The sequence below is a fragment of the Callorhinus ursinus genome, unplaced genomic scaffold, assembly GCF_003265705.2.
Source record: "Callorhinus ursinus isolate GAN/ISIS: 27379988/994484 unplaced genomic scaffold, GSC_fseal_2.0 scaffold24, whole genome shotgun sequence".
In the NCBI taxonomy this organism is placed as follows: Eukaryota; Metazoa; Chordata; class Mammalia; order Carnivora; family Otariidae; genus Callorhinus; species Callorhinus ursinus.
The window spans coordinates 10197619-10223860 of NW_027397086.1; the positions used below are offsets into that span (position 1 = coordinate 10197619).

The 26242-nt window shown below is 54.8% G+C and overlaps 1 protein-coding gene across 6 annotated transcripts; it reads left to right on the forward strand.

Moving 5' to 3' along the window:
- The first annotated feature begins 289 nt into the window (after nucleotides 1-289).
- On the forward strand, nucleotides 290-25235 carry TRAF1 (TNF receptor associated factor 1). Of its 6 annotated transcripts, none has more exons than XM_025888107.2 (10): nucleotides 290-417; nucleotides 2170-2442; nucleotides 2930-3185; nucleotides 3284-3675; nucleotides 5653-5737; nucleotides 14961-15026; nucleotides 15538-15948; nucleotides 17492-17669; nucleotides 19462-19610; nucleotides 21452-25235. In XM_025888107.2, the coding sequence occupies exons 4-10, from the start codon at nucleotides 3536-3538 to the stop codon at nucleotides 21668-21670; spliced, it is 1248 nt and encodes a 415-aa protein (XP_025743892.1). In that variant the 5' UTR covers nucleotides 290-417; nucleotides 2170-2442; nucleotides 2930-3185; nucleotides 3284-3535; the 3' UTR covers nucleotides 21671-25235. The 6 variants fall into 6 exon arrangements, with proteins under 6 accessions (XP_025743892.1, XP_025743891.1, XP_025743893.1 ...); XM_025888106.2 differs by having other exon boundaries at nucleotides 2170-2399; XM_025888108.2 differs by having other exon boundaries at nucleotides 2170-2327.
- Nucleotides 25236-26242: the final 1007 nt, after the last annotated feature.

Genomic DNA, 26242 nt, shown 5'->3' on the forward strand with positions numbered 1-26242 from the left:
GCGCTAGGCTCTTTGCAGGAATCCGAAAGAGCTAAGACTGGGGACCCCAACCCCACGCGGGACTTCAGACAAGCGGGAGACCCGGTGGGGTTCAAGTCCCAGGTCTGTTTTCGTTTACTCTGCGAACGCTTCCCGAGTCTCCCAGAGTGCTGCCTTTGCGCTGGGGCCACGGCGCGCGGCGAAGGGCAACGGCAGCGTGTCAGCCCCCACGCTGCCCGCGCCGCCCCGAGCCTCAGTTTCCCCACCGGGGGAGAGGCGCTCGCCCCGCCCTCGGGGCGGCCCCGGGAGCCGGCGGGGGCTGCGAGGACCCGCCCCGCCCTCTCCAGCTTCCGCCTCCCGGGCCACGTCCCCGGCGCCCCACCGGAAGCTCCCGGCGGGCCGCGGGGAGCCGGCGGTGGTGGCGGCGGCGGCGCCGAGGTTGGTTGCACTGTACCCCGCCCCACCCCACCCCGGGTCCGCTCGAGGCTCCGCGGCCCCCGCCCCCGCGCTCCCCGGCCCGGGACGCCCCAGCTCCCGCTCGCTCGGGCGGGGGCTCCCCCAGTGCAGGCCTCCCCTCGCGGCCCGTGACCTGGACTCCACCGCTGCAGAGCCCGCCCCCGCACTCCCTACCCCGGCGCTTCCTGCGGGCAGCCGGGGCAGCCCAGGGGCTCGCCCATCCTTGACTAGTCGCCCGCGCTGCACTGCTCTCGGCACGGGGCACGCACCTGGAGCAATGGGGGTGGCGAGGGGACAGTCACCCGCCCTGGGGGCCCACAGACAGGCGACCCGGCATCATCGAGCCGGGCGACAGAGGGGAGAGGGGGCTCTGCTTGGGTTGGGGTCGCGATGGGCGCGTGGTGGCAGACCACCGAGACTCCAGGGGTCTAGTCCAGGCGCACCCCAAAGGTCAAGGGGATGGCTGGCGAGGGAGGCGGGGGTACGCGGCGCAGAGAGACTCCAACCTTGTGGATCCCCGCGGTGGAGTCACAGAGAGGGGACCAATGGAGGTTCAGAGGAGAAGATAAAGAGCAGCCAGAGAAGTGGGGGGTGGGGGTACACGGAGTGGATGCAGAAGCCAAGGGAAGGAAGGGAATTTGAAAGGAGGGCCAAGAATGGGGTCAAGGGCTGGTCAGAGGGCTGGTTAGATAGAAACTGGGACAGGCCCTGGGCACTGGTGACCCCAACATTGAGAACCCTGGGGAGATGGTTCTGGAGATTCCAGTGAGGAATTCTCTGCGTAGACAGTCTTTTCTACAAGTTCTGTTAAAGTGTGCAGAGAGTGTAGATGTGGGAGAGGCCTTTGGGATATGGGTGGAATGTGTGGTTAGAGTACAGGCTCTGGGTTCAGGAGTCCCCACACACTATCTGTGAGGCCTTGGGCAAGTCACTTAACCGGTTTGTGCCTGATCTGTAAAATGGGATGATGAAGACACTCCCTGCCACAAAGGGGTCCTGTGAAGATTAGATGAGGTGGTTAAAAGTACTTAACATGGCACTAAAATGCTGTGCCTATTATTCTTAACTTTTATTATTGAACAGGGCATACCTTGATGCTGATAGGGAAGATCTGGTAGAGAGGGAGGCATTGAAGACAGAGGGGAGAGGAAAGGGACCAGGGAGAAAGGGACCCAGAACTTGGATGGGGAGACAGGTGTCAGCCTATGCCAAATGAAGGGAAAGAGGGAATCGGTGGGGATGCAGGGAAGTTTGCAGGCTTGGGGTATGTGGTTAAGGGAGTGCCTTTCTGATAGGCCTTCTCCACAGTAGGCCTCAAGGTCATTTGCTGAGAGGGCCAGGCCACAGCTGACCCGGGTGAGGGTGGAGGTCCCGATTTACACCTGCAGCGGTAGGGGGCCATGTCCTCTTTGCCAGCAGCCCCAATATCGCTCCAGGGAAGGGGGACGGTTGAATTTTTCTAGGGTCAGAGGACATCAGACCTGCCTTGCCCACTTACAAGGCTCAAGTAACGTTGATGGATGTGGAAACACTGTAGAAGCATAATTTTTACCATCTCAATTCTTTCCCTTGATCTTGAGGAGCTGGAAGGGCTGTGGCGGTCCCTGGGATACAGTGTCAGAGCCTTCCAAGCACTTCGCTTGGGCCATGTACCATGCAAGGCCTCTGCCCACCCCCTCACTTGGTCACCACAACAGTCAGGTAAAGTAGACATTATTCTGCCCCACTTGACAGATGCCAAGACTGAGTTTCAGAGAAGTTAAAGACCATGTCCCAGGACCCACAGCTAGCGCATGGAAGACCTGGGATCCCAGCTCAGATCTGTCAGACCTCAAGGCCCGGGATTTGAAACCACTGTGAAAAGTTTGCAAAATCCAGCAGGATGGGAAGAGGTAGAGGGATCATCTCCTGCATTTGGTAGATGAGAAAACAGGCTGGATGCTCTGACTTCCAACCCCAGCTCTGTAAGCACCACCGGGTCGCCTTGCTTTCATCTCTCTTCTAAGGGTAGGAAACATAGAGGTTGGAGTTCCTCAGACTGGTACTAATGCTACTCCCCCACCTGGGGCTTGTGACTTCGGACCATGCACCTCCTTTCTCTGTGCCTGTGTGTTAAATTCCTGCTGTCAAATCCCCAGCAGGTCACTTGCACCCGCTCCCTGTGACCTAGTATTTATTTAGAGCTTTGTTCTCAGGGCCGGGGAAATTGCGGCGCCTGACCCAAGTGTGTGGCCACCTATGACTTCCTGAGTGGGGAAATGTGGGGAGGGCCCTGAGCAGTTCATGGTCCCGAGGCCTTGCTTCAAAGGAGTGGGGAGGGCCCAGTGTTGTCACCATGACTGATGAGGAACACCACGGGCAAGGTTGGGACATCAGAAGCCTCCCAGCTGCCTCGGGTTGCCTTGGCCATTGGGGTCCCAGCATCTTAGAGCCCAGAGGGGCCTTGGAGACAGCCTGTTACAAGTCCTTTTCTTTTCTTTTTTTTTTTTAACAGATGGGGTTATCCAGACCCACTGTGAGGAAGTGACTTTTACCTGGGGGAGACTTTGGCCAGGGTAGAGCTAAAGTGCCTGGAACTTGCATTTTTGGACCTGCCTCCAGAACCCTGGGGATTTCCACCAGGGCAGCAAGCACCCCCACCGAGAATTCTGGGCTCCCTCGAGGTCCCGGGGAACACAGAGCAGCCCCCAGCTGTGACTCTCTGCCGATGTCCCCAGGGAGGAGGAGGAGGAAGCCAGCAGCCACCCAAGGTGCTCAGACAGGGAAACTTTGATTGCAGTTCCTGAAAATCTGGGGCCCAGTTCTTTTTTCTCTCTGACTTGTTTTCTTTTTCTCTCTCACTTTAAAGAATGACTGGACACTCCTAAAGCGTTTTGTCACCATCCAGGGGATTTTTTGCACCACGAAGGGTAATTCCTGCCCCATCCCTGCTGTGACTCAGCTGTGACGTTGAACCACACAAGCCGGCGAAAAGATAAAGTCGTCAGACTCCTGCTCACCAGACAGAACTCACCTCTTCTCTCAGCACAGATTCCACAGGACTGGTCTCCTCCCCACAGTTGCTTAGACTGGGAGCCCCTGGCCAACCTGGGACCCCAGGATGGCGTCTGGCCCAGCCAGCAGCCCCCACCCGGCCCCTGATGAGAACGAGTTTCCCTTTGGGTGCCCCCCCACCGTCTGCCAGGACCCAACAGAGCCCAGGGCCCTCTGCTGTGCAGCCTGTCTCTCTGAGACCGTGAGGTGAGGGGTCGGAGGAGCCGGGGGGCAGGGGGGAAGGTGTCAGGGAGGGGCCCCTGACGGGAGGCAGGGGTGAGAGGAGCTGGTGGCTTTAGGCAGGTGACTTCACCCCCCAGGGCCTGTTTCCACGCCCTTCCCTTGTCGTCCCTGGCACAGGCCCCTCTAGGGATGGAGGGAGAAGTAGCCATGGGAAGATGTTAGCTCCCGCAGCAGAGGCCGGCCAGGGTGGAGGGAGGGAGAGTGTTTGTACCCAGCGGTGCTGCTTACTGACTGTGTGCCTGGTGCAGAGTGCCCAGCATCCTGAAGCCTCAGCTTCTTTGTAAGATGCCTCCACAGCTCTTTTCTACCTCCCGGGATTGGGACAAGGCCCAACCAACAGTATGTGGAAAAGTTCTTATAAGAATGAGTATAAACTCCCTTGGTAAATGACAAACTGCTATAAAATCCATCTCCTTCCACAATACCACCCATCACCTTGTACTGTTGCCTGGCAACCCTTTTAAAGGGGACACACAGATATCTATATTTATATATTTCTATAGAATATATTAAATTGTATATGTCTCTATATAAATACCTATTTATATTTATATAGAATACACATTTTACATATGTATAGAATTATATACATCACACGTATTGTGTAGAATATGTAAAAATATGTGTATATTTATATTTACAATATAAATAACTCAGGTGTGACATTAATATGATCATCAGCATCCCCATCTTAAGCAGCTATTATATGCCTACTATAGGCTAAGCGCTCTTTCCTTGGATCCTCAGAGGAGCCTGGGAAGGTGGATACTGTTATTAGCCTATTGTACAGATGGGGACAGTGAGGCCTAATGGAGAGATTAGGTCAGCTTGCCCCAGGTCAGATTCCTGGCAGATGTGCTCCCATTTTCTGCCATGCGCCCCCAGTGTGACCTTTGTTTGGGGCTTTACAGCGTCAGAAGGTGAGAAGACTGAATCAGGCAAGCTTGTGAAGTTCAAAGGCTCTGCCAGAGGGGCGGCCGGGCGGAGGGGAGAGGATGTGGCTGTGGGAAAGCCAGGTGGGCAGTTGGGGGGCGGGGAACAAAGCTTGACTGCTTGTACCATCGAGCTGATGTTTCTGGGTTCATCTCAGGCTTTTGCCATGGGTCTCTTGGCTTCCCTCCCCATTCCTCCAAAACGTGGCAGAGCAGGGGACGGAGCTGACAGGGTGTTGGAGGGACCCGGGCCTGAAGAGCCATGCCCGGCTCCTGACTCAGTCTACTCTTGGCTAACGCATGAGTCCTCAGGGCCTTGTTTTCCTGCCGTGTCGGATGGGCCTGACAGTGGCTATCGCTGTGGGTCAGCATCACGTGGGAGCTTTCTGAAAGCATGCAGGTGCTTTTCGCTCTGCTCAGAGTCTGACACCCACTCCTGGTTAAGAAGCTCGAGTTCTTTGAGGCCCCTTCTCGTTCTAATTGACTGTGGTCATCTGTCATTCCCGAAAATCAGAGACCCAAAGCCAAACAGAGGGAGCCAAGAAGCCTGTATATAGCCACATATCTGCAATCCCTTACCTGAGCCCCTGGGGTCAGATGTATTTTGGAATTCAGACTCTTTCCAATTTTAGAAAAGCGAGGCAGTGCATTACTACGTCATTCTTCCAGCGGGGATTGGGGCAGTCCCTTATAATCCAGCATATCAGTGTTTCTGCAGTGAAACAGAAATAGTCACACTCAGTGGGGTAAGTAAGGGTGATGGTAGCCTCCGGTCACCCCAGGTCAGGTTTGGCTGCCAACTAAGCTCACAGCAAACTACCGGAAGACATCCGGGGTGCCTAGTACTTTTGAGGTTTGCGAATGGTGGGTCTGGGATGGTGGCGAGCCGGCTTATTGACATTAGCCGCCACACCGGGCAAGGCCTAGGCTTTTGGAGCTATCAGGATGGAGGTTGGTGCCAGGAAGTCATGAATGCTTCACTCAGCAGGATTTGTTCATGTATCCCCAGGACAAGCGAGGATCAGATCTGTCCAAAATGCAGAGGGGACGACCCCCAGTCTGTAAGCCCGGGAAGCCTTGTGTCTCAGGAGAAGGTACGTGGCACCACCAGGAAAGGGTATTTGACCGCTTTTTTTCTCCTTCGGTCGAGGTTGAAGCCATTAGGCAGCTGGCCACAAAGTCCCAGGCAGGAACCTGCCCCTTGTCTAGAGTCTGGACTGAATTCAGTTTGTAAGCAGTGAGGAGCCTGACATTCACCGTGGCAAAGTGTCTTGCCCAAAGACACCTTGCTGATGTGTGACAGAGTCAGGGTGAGAACACCAGTCTAGACCGGGGGTCTGCAAGCTACGGCCTGCAGGCCAAAACCAGCTTGCCACCTGGTTTTGTCTGGCCCACAAGCTAAGAATGGTTTTGATATTTTAAATGGTTTGAAAAAGTCAAAAGAATGGCATTTTGTGACACATGAAAATTTTTATGAAATTCAAACTTCTGTGTCCATAAATGAGGTTTTATTGGTACACAGCCACAAGCCACTCATTCATGCATGGTGTGTAGCTACTTTTGCCCTACAACGGTGGCAGTGAGTAGTTGCAATAGAGGATTCAAAGTGCAAAATATTTGCTATCTGGTCTTTTATGGAGAAGTTTGTCACCTCTTGATCTAGACAGTTCTTTCTGCCCTGGTATGCCCTCAGACAGGGAGAAGTCCTTCTCAGCTTACCTCTCAAGCTCTGCCACGCTGTGCTTCTAGGAATAAGAAACAGCTTTGGAAGTGTGAGGGGCCACAGAGACATTTTCAGGCACCACAGTTTAGAACTCTAGCCCTTCCAAGTTGGGAGAACCCTCACAGGTCCGTCTGTCCAGGGAAGAGGCTCCCACAAGCCAACCAGACCTGGTCCATTCCCGCTAGCGCGTGATAAAGTGATAAAAGTAAGGAAATCATAGTGAGTTTTTTATAAAACTAAAACCTTTCCGTTCGTAGAATCAACCTTTGCTCTGGGGTTATATCCTCCCCATACATGTCTTTGTACAAATGAAATGATGGTGATAGTCGATGATAGGATTTTTGATAACGTCTTTACTTGGTAAAATAAAAAAAAAAATGACCATCTTCATGTTCATCTTCCAATTAAAAAAACAAACAAACTTGTATTTGCCCAAATCTATAAGAACCACTGCTCCAAATCTAGCCCCCGGTCTTACACGTCGGGCCCCAACACCCACTGGGGAGTCTCAGCACAAAACTCTGTAGCACCCAGGGTCTCGCCATTTGGCCACCCTCCCTCTCGGTGAGGTTCCTGGCTGCTTTCAGCCAGAGCTCCCTCCTTGCCCTGAAACCATGGCCCAGCGCTTGGGAGCCTGGTGTCCAGGGATGGTGTTGTAGATTGTGTGCACAGCCCAGGTCACGTTCATGCCTGTTTCTCCATGAAGAAGCCAGATTGGCTCTGCAAGGCCAGCCCAGGGCCTGTGATGTCCAGCTTACCTGTCCGTGGCTGGCTGTAAGGAAGCCAGAGGCAGACAAGCCTTCACACCTTCTTCTCCCTTTTCTCTTCTGGCCCCTCAGCTTCAGAGAGCTGGAGGAATTTCCTGCTCCCACCAGGGCTGGCCTTGAGGGCTCTCCCATCCTCTTCTCAGCAGCCACTCCCCTGCAGGCCCTCAAGGGAATCATAGTAAGGACCCCATGCGTTTTCCCAGAACGTTCCACTCTGCAACAGTGGTAAGAGCTAATTGGATAAACTGACCCGTGGAATGGCTTCCCAAGTCTCCCTGTCTGGACGTCTTAGTGAGCTAACCATGAGACACCAGCAGACCCGGATGTAGCTCTCTGTATGGGCCGCCGGGCTCCGCCTGCAAAAGAGAGGCTGTGTGCTCCCTGCCTTCTAAGGCTCCTGCCTGCTTGAGTGCTCCAGGGAGGTTGTTTCCGATTTGTCTGGTTTTTTCCCCTCTTCACAATATTAATACACATTCATTGTACAGATCTCAGAGGTAAGAGAGATTTTCAATCTCATAATCCAGTGGTGTTAACTTTTTCATCTTTGTGAACCTGAAATCCAGTGAGAGTATAAGTGCTCCGATTAAGGAGGAGCCTGGCACCCCATCCTTTTTAGTTATCCCATCTCTTTCTCCTGTCCCGGGCCCTGAGGGACTCTGGGGGCTCCCGGAGTCCTGCAGAGCACAGTGGGAAGCTTGCTGCCCTAAATCAAATGAAGTGATCTGATGGTAGAATTATAGGTACTCTGACCGCCTTCGGGGTAGGAGTGGGTGCTGTCTCCAGGGGGCCAGGGCAGCAGCAGGCCTCCCGCCCCGGCTTCCCCGCCTGATGGGGAAAAGCCGGGGGTGGGAGGGGGAGGGTATCGCGTGAGCCCGTGGTCCCAGACCCGCACAAAGCCACAGACCGGAAAGGCTAGAGAGGCTCCTCTGGCTCCTGACCCCAGTGGGAACTTTGGGGGACTTTTGACCAAAGGAAAGCAGCTGATTAGAAGTCAGTACTTTGCATATGTGGTCACTCTGAAGTTTGTGCATGCAGGTAAACCTGGGGACTGAGGTGTGGGGTGGCCAGAGCCCGGCTGGGTGAACCCCAGGGGCGCCCATGCCATCTGCTGATCAACGAGTCCTGATCCTCTGGCTTCTGCAGATTAGTGTCTCAGAAGCGCTCACAGCCGTGGACGCAGGAGCTAATAGAAGACCCAGATATTAAAGGATCACTGTTGACCTAGTTAGAGGCTTGGTTCTTGCCTGGAATGACCTTCTTCTAGAAGTGACAGTGAAATAAGGAACAGCCCGGTGTCTGGAAAATAACGTTCAGTTCTGTCTGCCGTGACCCTGTGAGGAGGATTGTTCTTTCACTCTCCTGCCTCGGAGACCACCCGCAGAGGCCAAAAGCAAGCTGGCCTCGGACGCCAGTGGCTTACGACAGGCCGCGGGCTTGTGACCCCACGAGACAACCCCTTCGATCCGGGGGCACCCTGACGCTCGCGCCGTGTTCCCCTTTGTACTGAGCTGGACTCTGTTTCCCTGGGGGCCACGAGAGGCAAGTCAGTCAGCCTTCGGCCCCCCGAAGTGCGCCCGCATCTGTGGGAAGACACTGACCATGTCCCTCTGGAGTCCGTCCCCAGTCTCTGTGCACTTGGGGTAACTATTTCTCCCCTTTATCGGTGTCCCTTGAAGTGTGTCGACCCTGTGACATCCTGTGTCATGGTGGCAGTAATATCCCCGTTTTACCGAGATTTTAGGTAAGATACTGAGGCTCAGTGAGAAGGTGCACCTGGACCCAAGTCCTACCGTAAGGGGAAGCAAGCCCAGGTTCTAAGCCCTGCCCTCCTTGGCTGGTGGCACCTTCTCTCAGTGGGTCACCCCAAGTGTTTTATGCAGATTTAAATAACACCATCAGCCCTGAGTACTGGAGTCCACCAGGTGCTACGGGAAAACAGGAATGGGCAAGAGTGCTTTCAACTAGGACACTCAGGCAGGGCTTCCTGGAGGGAGGTGGTCGTTGAGCTGAGCAGAAGTTGCCAAAGAGGGGGTGCCTGGGTGGCTCAGTTGGTTAAGCGACTGCCTTCGGCTCAGGTCATGATCCTGGAGTCCCGGGATCGAGTCCCACATCGGGCTCCCTGCTCAGCAGGGAGTCTGCTTCACCCTCTGCCCCTCCCCCCCCATGTACTTGCTCTCATTCTCTCTCTCTCAAATAAATAAATGAATAAAATGTTTAAAAAAAAAAAAAAAAAGAAGTTGCCAAAGAGGAAACAGGCTCTGGTACAGAGGCAGGCTGACCAGGTCCCCCCATCCCGGTGAAAGATCTCCCCCTCAGCACCAGCTGACCCCCGAGCAGGACCCGAGCCAGCCTCTGTGCCCGGTGTGGCAGTGGGGGCCGTGCCTGGCACCCTCTTCATACTCACATTCTCAGAAGCCCACAGGTCCCCTAGTGGTGGGGAGGGGGCCTGGATGGCACCCCCTGCTGACCCCATCACAAAGGGCCTGGGTGAGCACGGTGGCCGGGAATAACACACACCCCCAGACTTCTCGGACACAGACAGAAGGACAAGTGTTCCCTCGGGGCTGGGATTTTGTTTTCTGTTTCTGTTTCCTCCTTGGAGAAAATTCCACTGTGGATTTTATTTTTAGCTATTTGCAAGCACTGGGGCCACTCACAGGGGCCGCTTGAGGCTCCAGGCATACCAGGCTGGGCCCAGGACAGATGCCCTATTCTTCCTCTGCAGCCCTGGCCTGATTCCCTCTCCCGGCCCCTCCGGCCCCACCCTTTAAGGGAGGCCACCCTCTGGGTAAGGCGAAGACTCCCCGGTTGGGAGGAAGGACCCTGGTCGTGGACTGTAGGTCCCCGGCCTCTACTTTGCCTTTGCCCTGAACTGGCATCACCGCCTGCAAACCACTGGCCGTCCCTGAGCTTCGGATTCCCCACTTACACGAGAAGCGGAGCCTCAGAGCTCCAGCCTCCTCCTCGAGATCCTCCGGGGCCGTGCTCGCTCAGCTGCCGAGAAAGCCGCAAACCCTTGCAAGGTCTTGTAACTGTGGGCCAGAAGACCCAGGTCCAGGCGGCTCCTCAGTGTTCGAGTTTGCTGTGACCTCAGGCCAGCCCTTAACTCAAAGTTTTCCATCTGTCTTGAGAGGAAGCTAATCCCACCCTACCTGCTCCTGCCCTGTCGCTGCAGGGATCCTGTGAAAAAACACGCAAGAATGCTTTGGTCCAGTATAAATACAAACACATTTAGGATGTTCTCATCTCCCTGAGGAAATCCAATGGCAAAATAGGGTTTTATAGGATTAGTTATTAAGAGTTGAAGATGTGAAAGGGGTGCCTGGATGGTTCATTCGGTTAAGCGTCCAACTCTTGATTTCGGCTCGGGTCGTGATCTTGGGGTCCTGGGATCAAGCCCTGCATCGGGCTCTATGCTCAGCAGGGAGTCTGCTGGAAGGTTCTCTCCCTTTCCCTCTTCTTCTGCCCCTCCCCCTGCTCATGCTTTCTCTCTCTCTCTCTCTCTCTGTCTCAAATTGATAAATAAGTCTTTTTTTTTTTTTTTAATAAGTCTTTAAAAAAAAAAAAGAGTTCAAGATGGGAGAATTAAATGAGAAGCATATATATAACAGCCATGGAAGAAAAAAAAAGATACCCCAAGGGCAGTGCTTAATCCATGGAATAAAAACACGAATAATACACTGCTTATAGCTACTACTTATGGCTAACATTTATGGAGTTGCTATGGTAGGCAGAACAGTGTTCCCCAAAGAGGTCCACGTCCTAACCCCCAGAACCTGTGAATATGTTACCTTACGTGGCTGGATTCATCTGCTCCAGCCACCATCACATAGACTGGGTGGTGTGAACAACAGGGATGTCTTTTCTCACAGTTCTGGAGGCAAGAAGCCGAAGGCAGAGTGGGATTCGTCCGAGGCCTCTCTCCCAGCTTGTAGACGCTGCCCTCTTCCAGTATCATCCTGTCATCCTCCCGTGGTGTCCAAGTGTTCTCGTCATAAGGACACCAGCCATGTCGGAGAAGGGCCATCCTGCTGCCCTCATTTTAACTTCATTACCTTTATAAAGACCCTGTCCCCAAATGCAGTCATGTTCTGGAGGGTGGGATTCCCAGCAGATGAGTCGAGGGACACAGCTCTGCCCATAACAATGGCCACAGGGACTTTGCAGATGTGATTAAATCAAGGATTAAATTGAGAGGGAGAGATGACCCTGGATTAATTAGATGGGTCCAGGGTCATCACAAAGGTTCTCATAAGAGGGAGACGAGAGAGGGCTGGATACTTTGGAAGATGCTGTGCTGCAGGCTTTGCAGATGGAGGAAGGGGCCATGAGCTAAGGGATGCAGGCGGCCTCTAGCTGGAAAAAGCAAGGAAACGGAGTCTCCCCTCGAGCCTACAGAAGGAGCACAGTCCTGTTGACACCTGATGTGAAGGCTTCTGCCCTCCAGAACTGTGAGATAATAAATTGGTGGTGTTTGAAGCCATTAAGTTTGTGGTATTTTGTAACAGCCGCCATAAGTAACTAATGCTAGCGCTTACCAGTATTGTCGCCTCTGATCCCCACAACTCCATGGGGGGGGTGGTCCACTTTTTTTTTTTTAAGATTTTATTTATTTATTTGACAGAGAGAGACACAGCGAGAGAGGGAACACCAGCAGGGGGAGTGGGAGAGGGAGAAGCAGGCTTCCCACGGAGCAGGGAGCCCGATGCGGGGCTCGATCCCAGGACCCTGGGATCATGACCTGAGCCGAAGGCAGACGCTTAAGGACTGAGCCACCCGGGCGCCCCGGGGGTGTCCTACTATTATCCTCATTTTGCAGATAAGGAAACTGAGGCAGGAGAGGTTAACAAGTCTCCTAGGACCAGATAGCTAGCATGTGAAGAGACTGAAATGGGCTTTGCACCCCGGCAGGCCGACTCCAGAGCCCACCCCCTTAGCCCCTGTGGCACTCCAAGGAGCCCACCTTGGAGTAGTGGACTAGTGGTGGGCCTGGGGGCCCCCTGGCTGGCCACCTAGGCATCTGAAGTCCTCCCGAGTCACCCTGCCCATCCTCTGTCAGCCACCGGAGGCCGGCCATGGCCCGCACCCATCCATGCGTCGTAATGCATCCAGACCACGCTTTCCAGGCTGCGGTGGGCTTTCCACACACCAGCCCCTCCACCTGTGGGTGATCTCTCCAGTCCCATCCTTAGTTTTCTCCCTCCTATGACTCACTTCAAGCTTAGGGCCCAGGAACCATGTCCACAGCCAAGCCTCAGGCCCTCCGTTGGCCCCCCCGGCCCCCGCCCTGCGCTCCCACCTGCTGGAAGAGGCTGTGTCACTGCCCGCTCCCTGAAGCCAGTGCTTGTGCCCTCGCCCCAGTGAAACATCTGTGCCCTATTCCTATTTGGGAACAAGTTGTGCTCAAAGGCCCAGGACAGGGGCTGAAGGAAAGGCTGGCCATTTGCTGAGCTGTGCTGTGTACCCCAAACCAACGGTACTCATTAAACCCACAGCTCTTGCTTATTTCACTTTTAAAGAAGAATAACTAGGGTGGCTTTGTATTTGCTCAGCCCCAAAGACCTCTCCACCCACCCTTGCATCCAAATCTGCCTTCGTTTTGCCCCATGAGAGCATTCTTTTAAAAAAAAAAAAACAACAGAGCCCTTGGAAAATCAAGATGCAATAAAATCCACTCCTCTTAAGTGTACCATTTGATGAATGCCAGGAAATGTGTACAGTCGTGTGACCTCTACAGCAGAGAGGGTGAATGTTTCTACACTGGAAAAGGCTTCCTTGGGCCCCTGGCTAGGCAGTCCCCCGAGCTGCAGCTCCAGGCAGCCACTGATCTACTTTCTATCACTCGAGTTTCTTTTCTAGAATCTCTAAGAATGGAGTCCTAGCATGCAGTCTTTGACTTCTTGTAGCGTTTGACTTCTTTCATTTAGCGTAATGCTTTTGAGGTTCCTCCATGTTATTGCATTTATTCATATTTTATTTTTGTAAAGATTTTACTTATTTATTTAACAGAGAGAGACACAGCAAGAGAGGGAACACAAGCAGGGGGAGTGGGAGATGGAGGAGAAGCAGGCTTCCCGAGGAGCAGGGAGCCCGACGTGGGGCTCGATCCCAGGACCCTGGGACCATGACCAACGACTGAGCCCCCAGGTGCCCCTATTCATATTTTAATCCATCTGATTGCCAGGGAGCTTTCCAGAGCATGGATAGAGCACACTGCGTATCCATTCACCATTTGGTAGATATTTGGACTGCTTCCAGTTTGGGACTATTATGAGTAAAGCTACCCTGAACATCACATACACACAGAGATGTGTGTTTCAGGTTCTCTTGGTAAATTCCTAGGGATAGAATGTGTGGGTTGTACGCTTACTGTATAGGCATGGTTTGTAAGAAAGTTGCTTTTTAAGTATGATTTAACTTTACAATATACTTGCATAAATTTTTCCCAAGTGGCTGTACCATTTTGTGTTCTCAAGTTCCTCCACATCCTCACCAAAACTTGGTATTATCATTTTTTTTTTTGCATTTTTGCCCATCTCGTGAGTCGATAGTATATTTCACTGTGGTGTTTTGTTATAATTTGCATTTCTGGGATGACTGGTGATGTTGAGCATCTTTTCATAGGCTTACTTGTCATTTATATAGCTCCTTTTGTGAAGTATCTGTTCATTATTTTACCCATTTTATTAGGAGGCTTGTCTTATTTATTGAATTGTAACAGTTCTTTATATATTCTGGATACAAGCCCTTTCTAAATAATGCGTTTTGGAAAAAATTTCCTGCCAATTTCCCATGGGCTTATTCTTGATAAGAGTTGGTGATCTGGTGTGGGAAGAGCCCTGTGGCCATGCTTCTCCCTCGCCGTTCCTTCTTGGGCAGATTCCTTCCCCTCTGTGAGCCTCATTTCTTCATCAGTAAAATGGAACAAAAATCCTCTTCTGCCTTCCTTGTGGTGTTGTTAGGGGCCCGGGAAGAACTGTGATCATGAAAGCATTTTGTAAACTCCTCAGACCTATAAGCAGGTTAACAGTATTGTCCAGTTGCTGTTGAATACTCAGTCCTGTTGGTGTTGCTGCCCTCGGGCTGTCCATTATCTGGAAGGGACGGCAGGTGCAGGGCAGCCGAGCCTCAGTCAGTCACGGGTGGATGGCTGAGGAGGGAGGCAGTTGGGAATTGTGATGGAGAGGCCCTCTTGGGCTTCAGGAGGAAGAAGGTGCTGAGTCCTGCCACCAGCATGTCCCGAGTGTCTCCTCTGTAATAGACACTGCCCCACACTGGGAATACAACTGGGACCCTCAGAGACCCCCCCAGCCCATTGGGGGCAACCAAACAGTGAATGATGGTTGGAAAGCCGGGTGAGACCCAGCCTGACAGGAGAGAGAGCAGCTCTGCCCAGATCTCAGCAGAGGCCTTGATCCTGTTTTGAAGGAGGGTCCCGGAAGGGCTGATGCTCGCAAGGTGGAAAGGAGTCAGCTAGGCAGAAGGAACAGCATGTGCCAAGTCATGTGGGCCAGCCCAGCTTCTGCCCTGGTGGATCCTCGTGCTTTGCAGAGCCCCATTGGTGGCCATTGGGACCCCCGTAACATCTGGTGACATGGTTATTTTTTTTTTTTAAAGATTTTATTTATTTATTTGAGAGAGTGAGAATGAGAGAGAGAGAGCACATGAGAGGGGGGAGGGTCAGAGGGAGAAGCAGACTCCCCGCTGAGCAGGGAGCCCGATGTGGGACTCGATCCCGGGACTCCAGGATCATGACCTGAGCCGAAGGCAGTCGCTTAACCAACTGAGCCACCCAGGCGCCCCTGGTGACATGGTTATTGTTTCCAGGATCACCCTGAGGAGGCTGAGGCTGAAGTTGGGTGCCCCTTTGCTGGTGTTGGCTGCTCCTACAAGGTAAACATCTGCATGTGAGAAAGAAGGGTCCACTACAGCCCCAGAGCTCCGGATCTCCTCACTGCAGGCCCTCCCAGATTTTCCCACAACACCAAGCTACTCCTCCTGATGTCCCTTACATTAATGACTCTTTGGAGCAACAAATCCCACTAGTAAATCATCTCCATACTGGGGGAAGTTCTTCTGAATGTCTCCCCTGAGCACTGTAGTATCGCTAAAATATGCCCCCCTCACCGCCCCTGCCCCTCTCCGTGGTCCTGAATTAGCACTGCTTTCACAGGCAGGGCAGAATTGTTGCTCCAGAGACTGGGATGCTCCCGGCTCACCCTGGGCATGTCTGATGCCCGGGTCCTCATCCAGATCCCTCTTGCAGCACACAAAGCATCTTCCCTTTTGCTGGGTGAATGGACCTGACTTCCCTTGGCAGCCTTTGGGTAGCCAGACTCTCCCCCACTCCCTGGTTCTCCTCAACTTCCTCCGTTTTCACTGACCAGCCCCGCTCTCTTGGCAGGGGAGCCGAAAGCTCCTGCAGGAGCATGAGGTCACCTCCCAGACCACCCACCTAAACCTGCTTTTGGGGTTCCTGAATCAGCGGAAGGCCCAGCAGGGCTCGGGCCTGGGGTCTAGGCCCATGGCCCTGGAGCAGAATCTGTCAGACCTGCAGCTGCAGGCAGCCGTGGAGGTGGCAGGGGACCTGGAGGTGGACTGCTACCGGGCGCCACGCTCCGAGAGCCAGGACGAGCTGGCCCTGCAGCACTTCATGAAGGAGAAGCTCCTGGCTGAGCTGGAGGGGAAGCTGCGCGTGTTTGAGAACATCGTCGCTGTCCTCAACAAGGAGGTGGAAGCCTCCCACCTGGCTTTAGCAGCCTCCATCCACCAGAGCCAGCTTGACCGGGAGCATATCCTGAGCTTGGAACAGCGGGTGAGCATGGGAGGCAAGCTCCCCTTCGAGGTGGGCTCAGGGTGGGGGGGGGGGGGGGGGGGGCGGGCCTTGGCCCCGGCTTGTCTCCAGGGCAGTGGACCAGCAGCCTTCCTTCTGAGCATTCTCCCTGCTCCCTCCCCTCCCCTCCCCTCCCCCGCCACCATCAAAAAGTATCTGTCCTGTGTTCTGGGACCCTCTAGGAAGAGCACTGAATCCCAGTTATAGTCCAGGTCAAACTCCCCCATCCAGTGTGCTTCATTTCCTTTGCTTGAAGTTCTCCTGTGATAGGATACTCCCTTCCCAAGCATTTCATTCCACTGGGGGACATTTTTCACAATGAGAAAGTGCTTCCTTATACAAAACTAAAATCAGCCTCTCTGTGTCTTCCCGGCATTGTCCCTGGCCCTGCGTTTCTGGGCCCCCCTGAACAAATCTACCTTCCAGGCCCTGTGACAGCCCTTCCGGGAGAAGCAGTCACTGAGTATTTGCTTCTGGAAGGAAGGCACCTGCAGTGTCTTCACCCCTTCCTCAGAGCACCTGGCTTCACGCTGCCTTCATAGGCTCTGGCTCAGTCTCTGAAGGATAGGATTCTACACACTCGGAGTGGGGGTCCCGGACCAACTCCAGATAATCCGGCTGTCTGACAGCTCTTAGTTGAGCAGGACCATGCCCTCCCTTGTTCCAGAGTTTATACTTTTCCTAATATAACCAGTCACCATGCTAATATTGCTGTTTTTTTTTTTTTTTTTTCTGTCCAGCAGCATTCTGTCACTGCCTCATGTTGTGCTGGGCCTGGATTTTAGGTCCAGCTCCGCTGTTAACTTGCTGTGTGGCTCTGGGCAAGTCACTTGCCCTCTCAGAACTTCAGCTTTCCCATCAGGAATATTAGGGACTCAATTTCCTCTAAGGACACCCACTTCCATGCCTTCCTTCCCGACCTGAGCACACCCAAGAATAAGTCTGTGTTTTTTCAGATGTCAATGGGGGGAGCGTACCAGAAGAGCAAGGCAGTGGGTTTGAGTGACCGAGTAAAGCCTTTATTCATGTAACTCTTGCCTCAGTGAGAAGGTGGGCTCCTGAGGCCAGCAGCCGTGTCTCCAGTACGTCAAGAACCTTCCTGGCTCTAGTCCCTCACGCGTCGTGCAAGGCCTGAAGACAGAGAAAATGAGCATGGGCCCAGTCTTCCTTAGGGGAAACCGTCTCCCTGGTAGGAAGGGCAGAAAGACGTATCTTAAACTGCTGGAAGTGCCCTGCAGAACAGCGCTGAGAGAGACCAGTGGAGCTGGGGCGGTAGTGGGAGGCTTCCCGGAAAAGGGCTGTGTGAGCCAGGCTCCTGATGGCTAAGGAGGAGTCGGCCAGGGGAGAAGAAAGGCCAGGGAGGTCCAGGCAGGAGGGACAGCAGGGACAGAGGCAGATATGCGTGCCCGAGGGAGGCGTGGTCAGGAAGCCAAATTGGGGGCAGTTCTATCTCGGTACCCTACCATCCCCACCCTGTCCCCAAGCTGTGCTCTGGGTGTCCCTGGCTGAATGGGCTTCCCTGCAGGTGGTGGAGCTGCAGCAGACCCTGACTCAGAAAGACCAGGCCCTGGGCAAGCTGGAGCAGAGCCTCCGCCTCATGGAGGAGGCCTCCTTCGATGGCACCTTTCTCTGGAAGATCACCAATGTCACCAGGCGCTGCCACGAGTCAGCCTGTGGCAGGACCCTCAGCCTCTTCTCCCCAGGTACCATCTCCCCAGGGGCGCAGGCCAGCAGGGGGTGGCAGGCTTCCCTGGGCCCAGGAAACCAGCAGGGACAGCGGCCACGCTGGGGTCGTGGAGGTGGAGGTGGCAGGCTCCCTGCTCAGCCACGCGGAGCATGGGCTGTTTGAACTGGGCACGCCTTCTGCCTCTCTGACATCAGTCAGTCGTATTCTGCAAATAGGAATAAGATTGTTATCTGCTTCCTGTGGGTCTCGGATGTGACAGAGAGAGTGCTCTGAGCCAGAGCTTGTGGAAATGAGAGGCATGCAGAGGATGCTCCCCACAGGTGCTTACCGTAGGAACCCTGCCCTCAGAGCGCCGGTGGTCCGAAATAAGGCCAGTGGAGAATGAAGTGAAATGTGTGGTTGTAGATCGTGAGTGGCATGGGAGTGAGTGCTGTGCAAATCCGAGAAGTTCTCGTTCATTTCTGGGGCCCCCAGGCCTGGTGCAGTATCATGCAAGGCATAGTTACTCAGGAGGTGTTTCTCTTGGTTTTTGGTTCTTTAAAAGATTTTACTTATTTATTTGAGAGAGGGAGTGAGCGAAAGCGAGAGCACATGAGTGGGGGCAGAAGGAGAAGCAGGCTCCCCACTGAGCAAGAAGCCCGACGACGCAGGGCTGGATCCCAGGACCCCGGGATCATGACCTGAGCGCAAAGGACTGAGCCACCCAGGTGCCCCAGTAGATGTTTCTCTTTATTAATTGGTCTCCATTGATGTAACGACATGTATATTTGTGCGTAAAATGCTCAGACCTGTATGCTTTTCCTCTCTCACACGTGCGCATCTAAGTAAGCGGGTAGACTGTTAAGAGGATTTCTGCGGATGACGATTTTAATAGCCTCGCACATTTGCCCGGGCTTCATACCCTTCCTGTCCATCAGCTCCTCTCTTCCACCCACCACCAACAGGGCTGGGATCCACATAGGCACTGGCATTTGCCCCAAGCCGCAGAGCAGGGCTGGCTCCCGCAGCCGGGCCCCTGTCCTTGGGAGCAGCCCCCTTCATGGGGTGGCCTCACCTCCTCCACAGAGCCCTCCCCCCCACCCCAACCTTCTTTCCAAAGAGGAAAAAAAAGAAGCAGTGTCTCTGACTTCCTGTTCTACCAAGATGTAAGGGGACAGATGAGTCAGACTGTCAGCCCGTCCTTCCTCCACCTCTTCCTGCCTGCTTCCCTGGCCTGTCCCCTCACCCCAGCCCCTCCGAGAGGGGCCCTCACTCTGACAGCCACTGGCCCCCACACTTGGTTGGCCCTTTCAGCTGCCCACGTGCATAATCAGCAGGGGATGATTCATCCCCCGGGGGCCTTCGCCAAGGTGGCTCCCCCAGCTTCCATGCTTGGGGCCACTTGGCCTAGGGCCGCAGAAAGAGGTCAGTGTTGTGAGGCAGGAGACTGGGCCCAGCCACTTCCCCTCGCTGGGCTTGGTTTCCCCACTGCAAAGTGCAGGTTGGTTAAGTCAAAAGTGGGGTGCCAGGGCCAGCAGCATCACTGTCCCCTGTTAGAGATGCACATCCTCAGGCCTCGCCCGGCACTCGGGAGTCAAACTACGGGCCCGGCAATCTGTGGTGCAGACGGCTGGTTGACAGCCACTGGGCCAGATGATCTCCAGGAGCCCGGTTGGTCCTCCTTAACGCTCTAGAATTGAGACGAGTGCTGCGCTCCAGCCCCAGATTGCTTAGTTTTGAGCCACCGACCTTGGGCATGCCGGTTACCTGGTCGGAGCGGTGGACACGGTCCAGCTCCCCCGGTGCTGACTCCGCCTTCCACACTTCAGCTTTCTACACTGCCAAGTACGGCTACAAACTCTGCCTGCGTCTCTACCTGAACGGAGACGGGACGGGAAAGAGGACCCACCTGTCGCTCTTCATCGTGATCATGAGAGGGGAGTACGATGCTCTGCTGCCCTGGCCTTTTCGGAACAAGGTATGGGCCGGGCGGGGGAGGGGGCGAGCCTGGGGCCTGGTCCTCTCTGCATTTTCAATTTCACCTTTTATAAAACAAGAGCCTGAGTCCACATCTAGTGCCCATGGGTATCATGAGTCCAGGGGCTAAAATGCCTGGAGCAGCGCCCCAGGAAGGCAGGTAGCAATGAAATTCACGTGATGGGGTAAATAAGGAGAACTGCCTGGAGGAGGTGCTGTGGGGCCAGTGTGAATTGGAGAAAGGGAAGGAGGCAGCTACCACAACACCCCTTTGAGAATGGCCAAAACACCGACGACGCCAGATGTTGGCGAGGGTGTGGAACAGTCAGAACTCTCGTTCACAGCTGGCTGGAATGCAAGACAGAAGAGAGTTTGGCAGTTTCTGACAAAACGAAACATACTCTCACCCTGTGACCCAGAAGCCACCCTCCTTGGTATTTACCCACATGAGCTGAAAACTTTGGTTCTCAAGAACCTGCACACAGATGTTTATAGTAGCTTCGTTGAGAATTGCCAAAGCTTGGAAGGAGCCAGGGTGCCCCTCCCTGGGTGAGTGGATGCATGAACTGCAGGGCGTTGAGACAGCGGGATATTGTGACTGCTAAAATGACACGAGCCAGCAGGCCATGGAAAGACCTAGAGGACCCCTAGAGGCCTATCCCTGAGTGAAAGAAACCATTGTGAAAGGGCATGCACAGCACCATCCCAGCTCTGGGACGTCCTGGGAACGGCACCACTGTGGAGACCGGGAGAGATCAGTCGTTGCCAGGGGTCGAGTGGAGGCAGAGCACAGCGTATTTTTAGGGCAGTGAAACTCTTCTGGGTGCTCTAATTCTGGATACGTGTCATCACACATTTGTCCAAACCCAGAGAATGAGCGCACAGCACCGAGGGTGAACCCAGAGGTAAACCGTGGACTGCGCTTGTAGCAAATGCACCACTGTGGTGCAGGATGCCGGCCAGGGGAGGGGAGGCTGCGTGGGAAATCTCTACAGTGAGATTTGCTTGTGCTGCGCACCAAAAACTGCTCGAAAAAACACAATCTGTTAAAAATATTTAGAAGGACGACAGGAGCGGGGAGGTGAGGCCTTCCCTGCAGGTGAACCGGCAAGGGGGGAGGGGAAGGAAGGGGTGGAGGGAGAGAGGGCAAACAGGTGGGGCAGGGTGGGGATGCCACAGTGGTCTGGGTATGAGTCACTAGGTCAGTGGTTCCCAGGCCTGCCAGGGAGGGTTTGAAAATACCCAACGGCTAGGTCTCACTCCAGTACGTGGTAAGGCCCGAGCGTCAGGGTTTTTAAAACCTTCCCAGGGCCTTCTAAACTGCAGTCCAATCTGAAAACCACTGTGGCCGGCTGTGAGTGTCTCAGGGACATGTGCCAGAGAAGGGGGTCTGTGTCACTCGGCGTCTTGGGGCACGCGTTCGTGTTTTGGGACACGGATTGACAGCCCCTCCAGGGAAGGCCTGTCTGTTCTTGTCCCTCTGCCTTGCTCCAGGAGATCCCAGCTGTAGTTGATGGATGAAACATTCCAGAGCAGGAAGGGGCATCGTAGGTTACGGAGTCTGGCCTCCTCGTCAGTGCCTGGTCCCACCTTTAGCCCCAACCATCCACCTAGAGTTGACCGTGGCTCTGAATTCCTGGTGGAAAGAACATCTGATCCCTACTCGCAGGGCAACCCTTGAAGACTTCCAATCCCGGGGGCCTTGCCACACGCCAAACGCGGTCCTTACGTTGTTTCTTTGACTCTTCATCAGCCTGAGCTGGGGTCAGAGGGGCCGTACAGGGGTCCCTCGGGGCTGCTGCCCAGGGCCTGACCCCCCCCCACCTGCCCCCTACCATGCAGGTCACCTTCATGCTGCTCGACCAGAACAACCGCGAGCATGCCATCGACGCCTTCCGGCCTGACCTGAGCTCAGCATCCTTCCAGCGGCCCCAGGGTGAGACCAACGTGGCCAGTGGCTGCCCGCTCTTCTTCCCCCTCAACAGGCTACAGTCGCCCAAGCACGCCTACGTGAAGGATGACACCATGTTCCTCAAGTGCATCGTGGAGACAAGCGCTTAGGGCGGGGAGGGCCGCGCCGGCCGCACCTGACTCCCGAGGGAGCACCAGAGTACGCTGGGGGGGGGGGGGCTTAGTACGATGACCGAGGTCCTGTCCGTGGCGCCCAGGATCCTGGGGCACCGCGATGGCCCGGGCCGGCATGATCTGAGCAGGACTGACTGACTGTGGCTGGCTGTCAGCTTCGGCGGCAGCGACGGGGCCCAGGGTTGGGCCCACAAAGGTCCAGAAGGAGGCGGTAGCAGGACTGTTGTCCTCTGCGCTGACCACAGGACACTGGAGTCACTCCAGCCCTGCATGTTGAGGCAGCCTGTGACCAAGATGGGGCGGGAAGAGGGACCGGGCCTGGGGCATGGAGGGTGAGCAGGGGGAGGAGGAAAGAAGCTCTCTGAGCAAAGCGGCTCTCTGGACAGGAAGGCCTCTGTACTGGGGTGGGGAGGGCGGGGTGGCATCAAGCTGGGACTTGGGTTTGAAGACCTTGAGGCTCCTTCCAGCCCAGAAAGCCTCCAGGTCTGGGCCTCCTGGTGCAGGAGAGTCCTAGGGCTGCAGGGGTGCTAGAAACATTCAGGAACCTTGTGGCCTCCAGGTTCCTCTGTCACCTTCAGTGCCACCATGTGGCCGAGCTGGCCTGCGCAGCACCTGCCACCCCGGGTCTGGCAGCCCCATTTCCCAGCATGCAGGGGCCCGCGCAGGCCCGTGTCCTGTGCCTCCGCTAGCAGGGCTCCCCTTCACCACCTCCAGGTGAAAACAGGTCCCTCAGCTCCCAGGAGCAGCGAGAAGAAAGGTGGAGGAGGGGGCCATAAACCCTCCGCTCCCCCTCCCTCAGAGGCCCCACCTTCGGCGCTTTCCAGAATCTCATGTCACCTAATTAACCGAGGTGTTTCCTTCTTTCAGTTGACTGATCGGGGCCTCTGAGCCACTGAGCAGAGGTTGTCCTTTTAAATATGTATAAAACCAAAGAAAGAGATGGTTTTCATTTCTGTTGTGGTTTTCATGCAGTGCTTGATGGTGGGAGTTGGTTTGAACTGTGCCAAATTTGAAAAGCCCATTGCCAAGTCCTGGGTGGTGCTGTGAGTCTCGCAGAGGATGCCCCCCAGCCCGCAGGAGCATCTCCTCTAGGCACCGGGCTCCTCCTCTCTGTGCTGGGGAGAGCCTCCCCAGCCTGCCTCCCATGCTGGGTCCTGAGAACCGCAAAGGGGATGCCACACATAAGAGGCTGCTTAGAGCCCCAACATTGCTGTCACCTGGCCTGGCCTGGCCGTGGCCCACACCTGTCTTCCCGCCATGCAGGCCTCACACAACCAGTTCCTGCAGGGACCTTCCCCCGGCTTCCCAGAGACTGAGTCTTCATGTGGCCGCCCGGGGCTCCAGCTCGGGACCTCACTCCTCTGCCCACCAGCCTTCCTACAGCTTACTCGCCCTCTGCTTGCAAGGCTGCAGCAGACTTCACTCCTCATACCTTCAGGGTTCTCATCTGTAAAATGGGTCAGCAGCCCTGCCCGTTCTCCCTAAGCACAGCGCCTGTCATGTACCAGAAAACCCAGATCCAACCTGGGCCCAAACCTGGTATCCCGTTGTGCCTGAGCCTCTTTATTTGAACACAGGGGGGCAGCCCCCTCCCCGGCCCTGCCCAGCTCACGGGGTTTTCACGAGGCCCAAATACAAGAAGGGGACATACTAGTGCTTTGTGCTGAGGCACCTTGCCGTGTGTGACGGGCTGCAGACGTGTCAGGGCTTTTCCTCGCCCCTGGTGCCGACAGGCAAGCCGGCAATGGAGACAGACCTGCTTCCCCTCGACAAGTGGGAATAACAAGCAAAGGTCTGGCCCAGCAAGTTCTGGGAGCTTCTGCCTCAGCACCGGTGTCCTGGCAAATCCATCTTCATCCCTGCCTGCTGAGTGCTGAGCTAATGGGATTGAGGACAAGCTGCTTCTGAAGACAACCGTTACTCTTGCCTTTGCTCGCTGGTTTCCGACGGGAAGAGTACTTCTAACTGTGAGTCACAGCCACCGTTCCAACAAAGCCTTACTGAGACCCACCTGTCACCCACTGGCTAGACACTAGGGGGGAAAGGTAAGACATGCACCCCACCCTCAATAACTCTTAGTTCAGGGCAGGAAGCAGGTCCATAAGTAGATCGTTGAGACTGATACAGAAGAGTAGCTCAGAGAGAGCACCAGATCCCAGGTCCACTGGGTGAAGCAGGGAGGGAGGGCTTCATGGAAGAGGTGACATTTAAACTCAGCCTCAAAATATTTTGAGATGCAGAGGGTCGGGGTGTGGGGGAGAGGAAAGACCCCAAGGTGGGGAGCAGTCTCGGCTTCGGGTGGGGGGTGTGAGGCAGAAGCATGGAGGGGGAGGGGAAGCATATCGAAGGCATCAGGAGGGGTCCAAGCTGCCTGAAAACAGGGGACATGGGGGGCTGGGAGGGCTCAGATCACCTGCAGGTGGTCCTTTGGGCTGTTCGCAGCAGGATGAGACAATAAGTTCGAACATTTGCCGACGCATCTTGCAGCAAAGCCCTGAGTTTTGTGCGCAGAGCGCTTGACTCCTCACAGCGTTCCGGTGATTCCAGGGGAGGGAAGGCAAGACAGAGGCCAAGCCACCGTTTCATTGGATCCTCACTACTCCCCTGTGCTGCGGGCGGCACGGAATCCCATCTTAAGGCTCGGGAAGCTAAGGCCAAAGAAGCCAGGTGCCTTGCCCACGGTCAGGTGGGAGCAGGGGAGACAGCTGGAGTTAGAAGTTTATTTTCCTTCTAACGTGAGTTGAGGTCACGTCCTCACGGAGACCTCCGGAGGCAGCGGGTCCCTCTGCCGCCCACAGAGGGCCAGCCCGGCAGCCACCACCACCGCCCCCCAGGCCAACCCCGACCGCCCCTGGGAGGAGAGGGTGAGCATGGTCAGCACCCAGCACATCTGTCCACAGGCGCCTCGGTGTGATTCTCTGACAGCCCTGAACAGTACCCACAGCCACTTTTTATGCCTCTCATTGCTGATTGCTTACTGTAAGAGACACACATTGTAGAAAAATTAGGGGGAAGAAAAGTACAAAAGTACAATATAGGAAGAAGTAAGTCACCCATGAGCCCAGTGTCAAGAGGGACTAGGGACATCTTAGCAAATTTTCTTTGTCTTTTTGAAACAGTGGATACAAACATACACATAGACTTTTTTTTTTTTTTTTGAGAGAGAGAGTGAGCACATGAGTGGGGAGGTGCAGAGGGACAGGGAGAGAGAACCGTAAGGGTACACGCCCAGCGCAGAGCCCAACACGGGGGGGGGGGGGGGGGGCTCCGTCCCACGGCCCTGAGATCATGACCTGAGTGGAAATCAAGAGTTGGCTGCTTAACCGACTGCGCCACCGAGGCGCCCCCACACGCATAGACTTTTTAAAATGCAATGAGGGGCGCCTGGGTGGCTCAATTTTGGGCGTCTGCCTTCGGCTCAGGTCGTGATCCCAGGGTCCTGGGATCGAGCCCCCCCATCGGGCTCCCTGCTCCGTGGGAAGCCTGCTTCTCCCTCCCCCGCTCCCCCTGCTTGTGTTCCCTCTCTCGCTGTGTCTCTCTCTGTCAAATAAATCTTTAAAAAAAATAAAAAATAAAATGCAATGAAAATCGTACCAATTACAGCTTTACGCTCTCCTGTTTTCATGAACATCCCATCATAACATTTTGCCTCTTTTTGTAGACAAAGGCACAGAAACTAAGCGAAGGCAAGTAGCTCACCCAAGGCCACTCCAGACCCGTGGTGGGATAGGGACTCACACTCCTGATGTGATTCGTACTCAGATGGAGAAACTGAGGCACAGACAAGGGGAGTGGCCCACATGAGACCGCATTCCTCCTGAGGGGTAAGCCCCCACCAAAGGTCTAGACTCTTCTCTGTCCTGCATCCGGTGCCCAGCAGGGCTCGGGGAGATCCCAGGAGAGGATTTTCTTTGTGGGTCTGGAAGAGACAACAGGCCCCGAAGCTGGTGGACAGGACACCATGCCCACCGCCTGGGCCATGGGAGAGTGAACCGTCCTCTGCCTTCAACCGCTGAACCCCAGCAGAGCAAACAGGGCATGCTCTCCCCTACTTCCCCCTGCTTCCCTGCTGACCTCGAGAGCAGAGACTGGCTAAGCCTCAGTTTCCACTTCCACCCCGTGGGTGAACATTCTAACACCCCAGTGTTGTGGCAAGGGTGCCTGGGTCACAGAAACCACTGGCTTTGGGCACTGGGGGGTCCCTGGTCGAATAATAATGGAAGCAAGGATCCCCAACAGCCATGAAGTGCCTGGCTGCATGTAGCCCTTCAGGACCTCACGGAAACCCCATGAGGAAGCATGGTGATGATCTTCCCGGGGTGATGGACAAGGAAACCCAAGCTCTGAGGAGTAAAAACTACACCCCCAAGGTCACACAAGGGCCAAGAGCCAGAACTTGAACCCAGATCAGTCTATGCGAGCTCCAAACCCTTCAGTCCAGTGACTTGATCTGCATAATGTGGAGATGGCACCGCAAGGTGAGACCCAGTTTTAGTTCTGCACAGACTGCAAATTGATTTTTTAAAACAGCCCTGACAAAAAGATGAC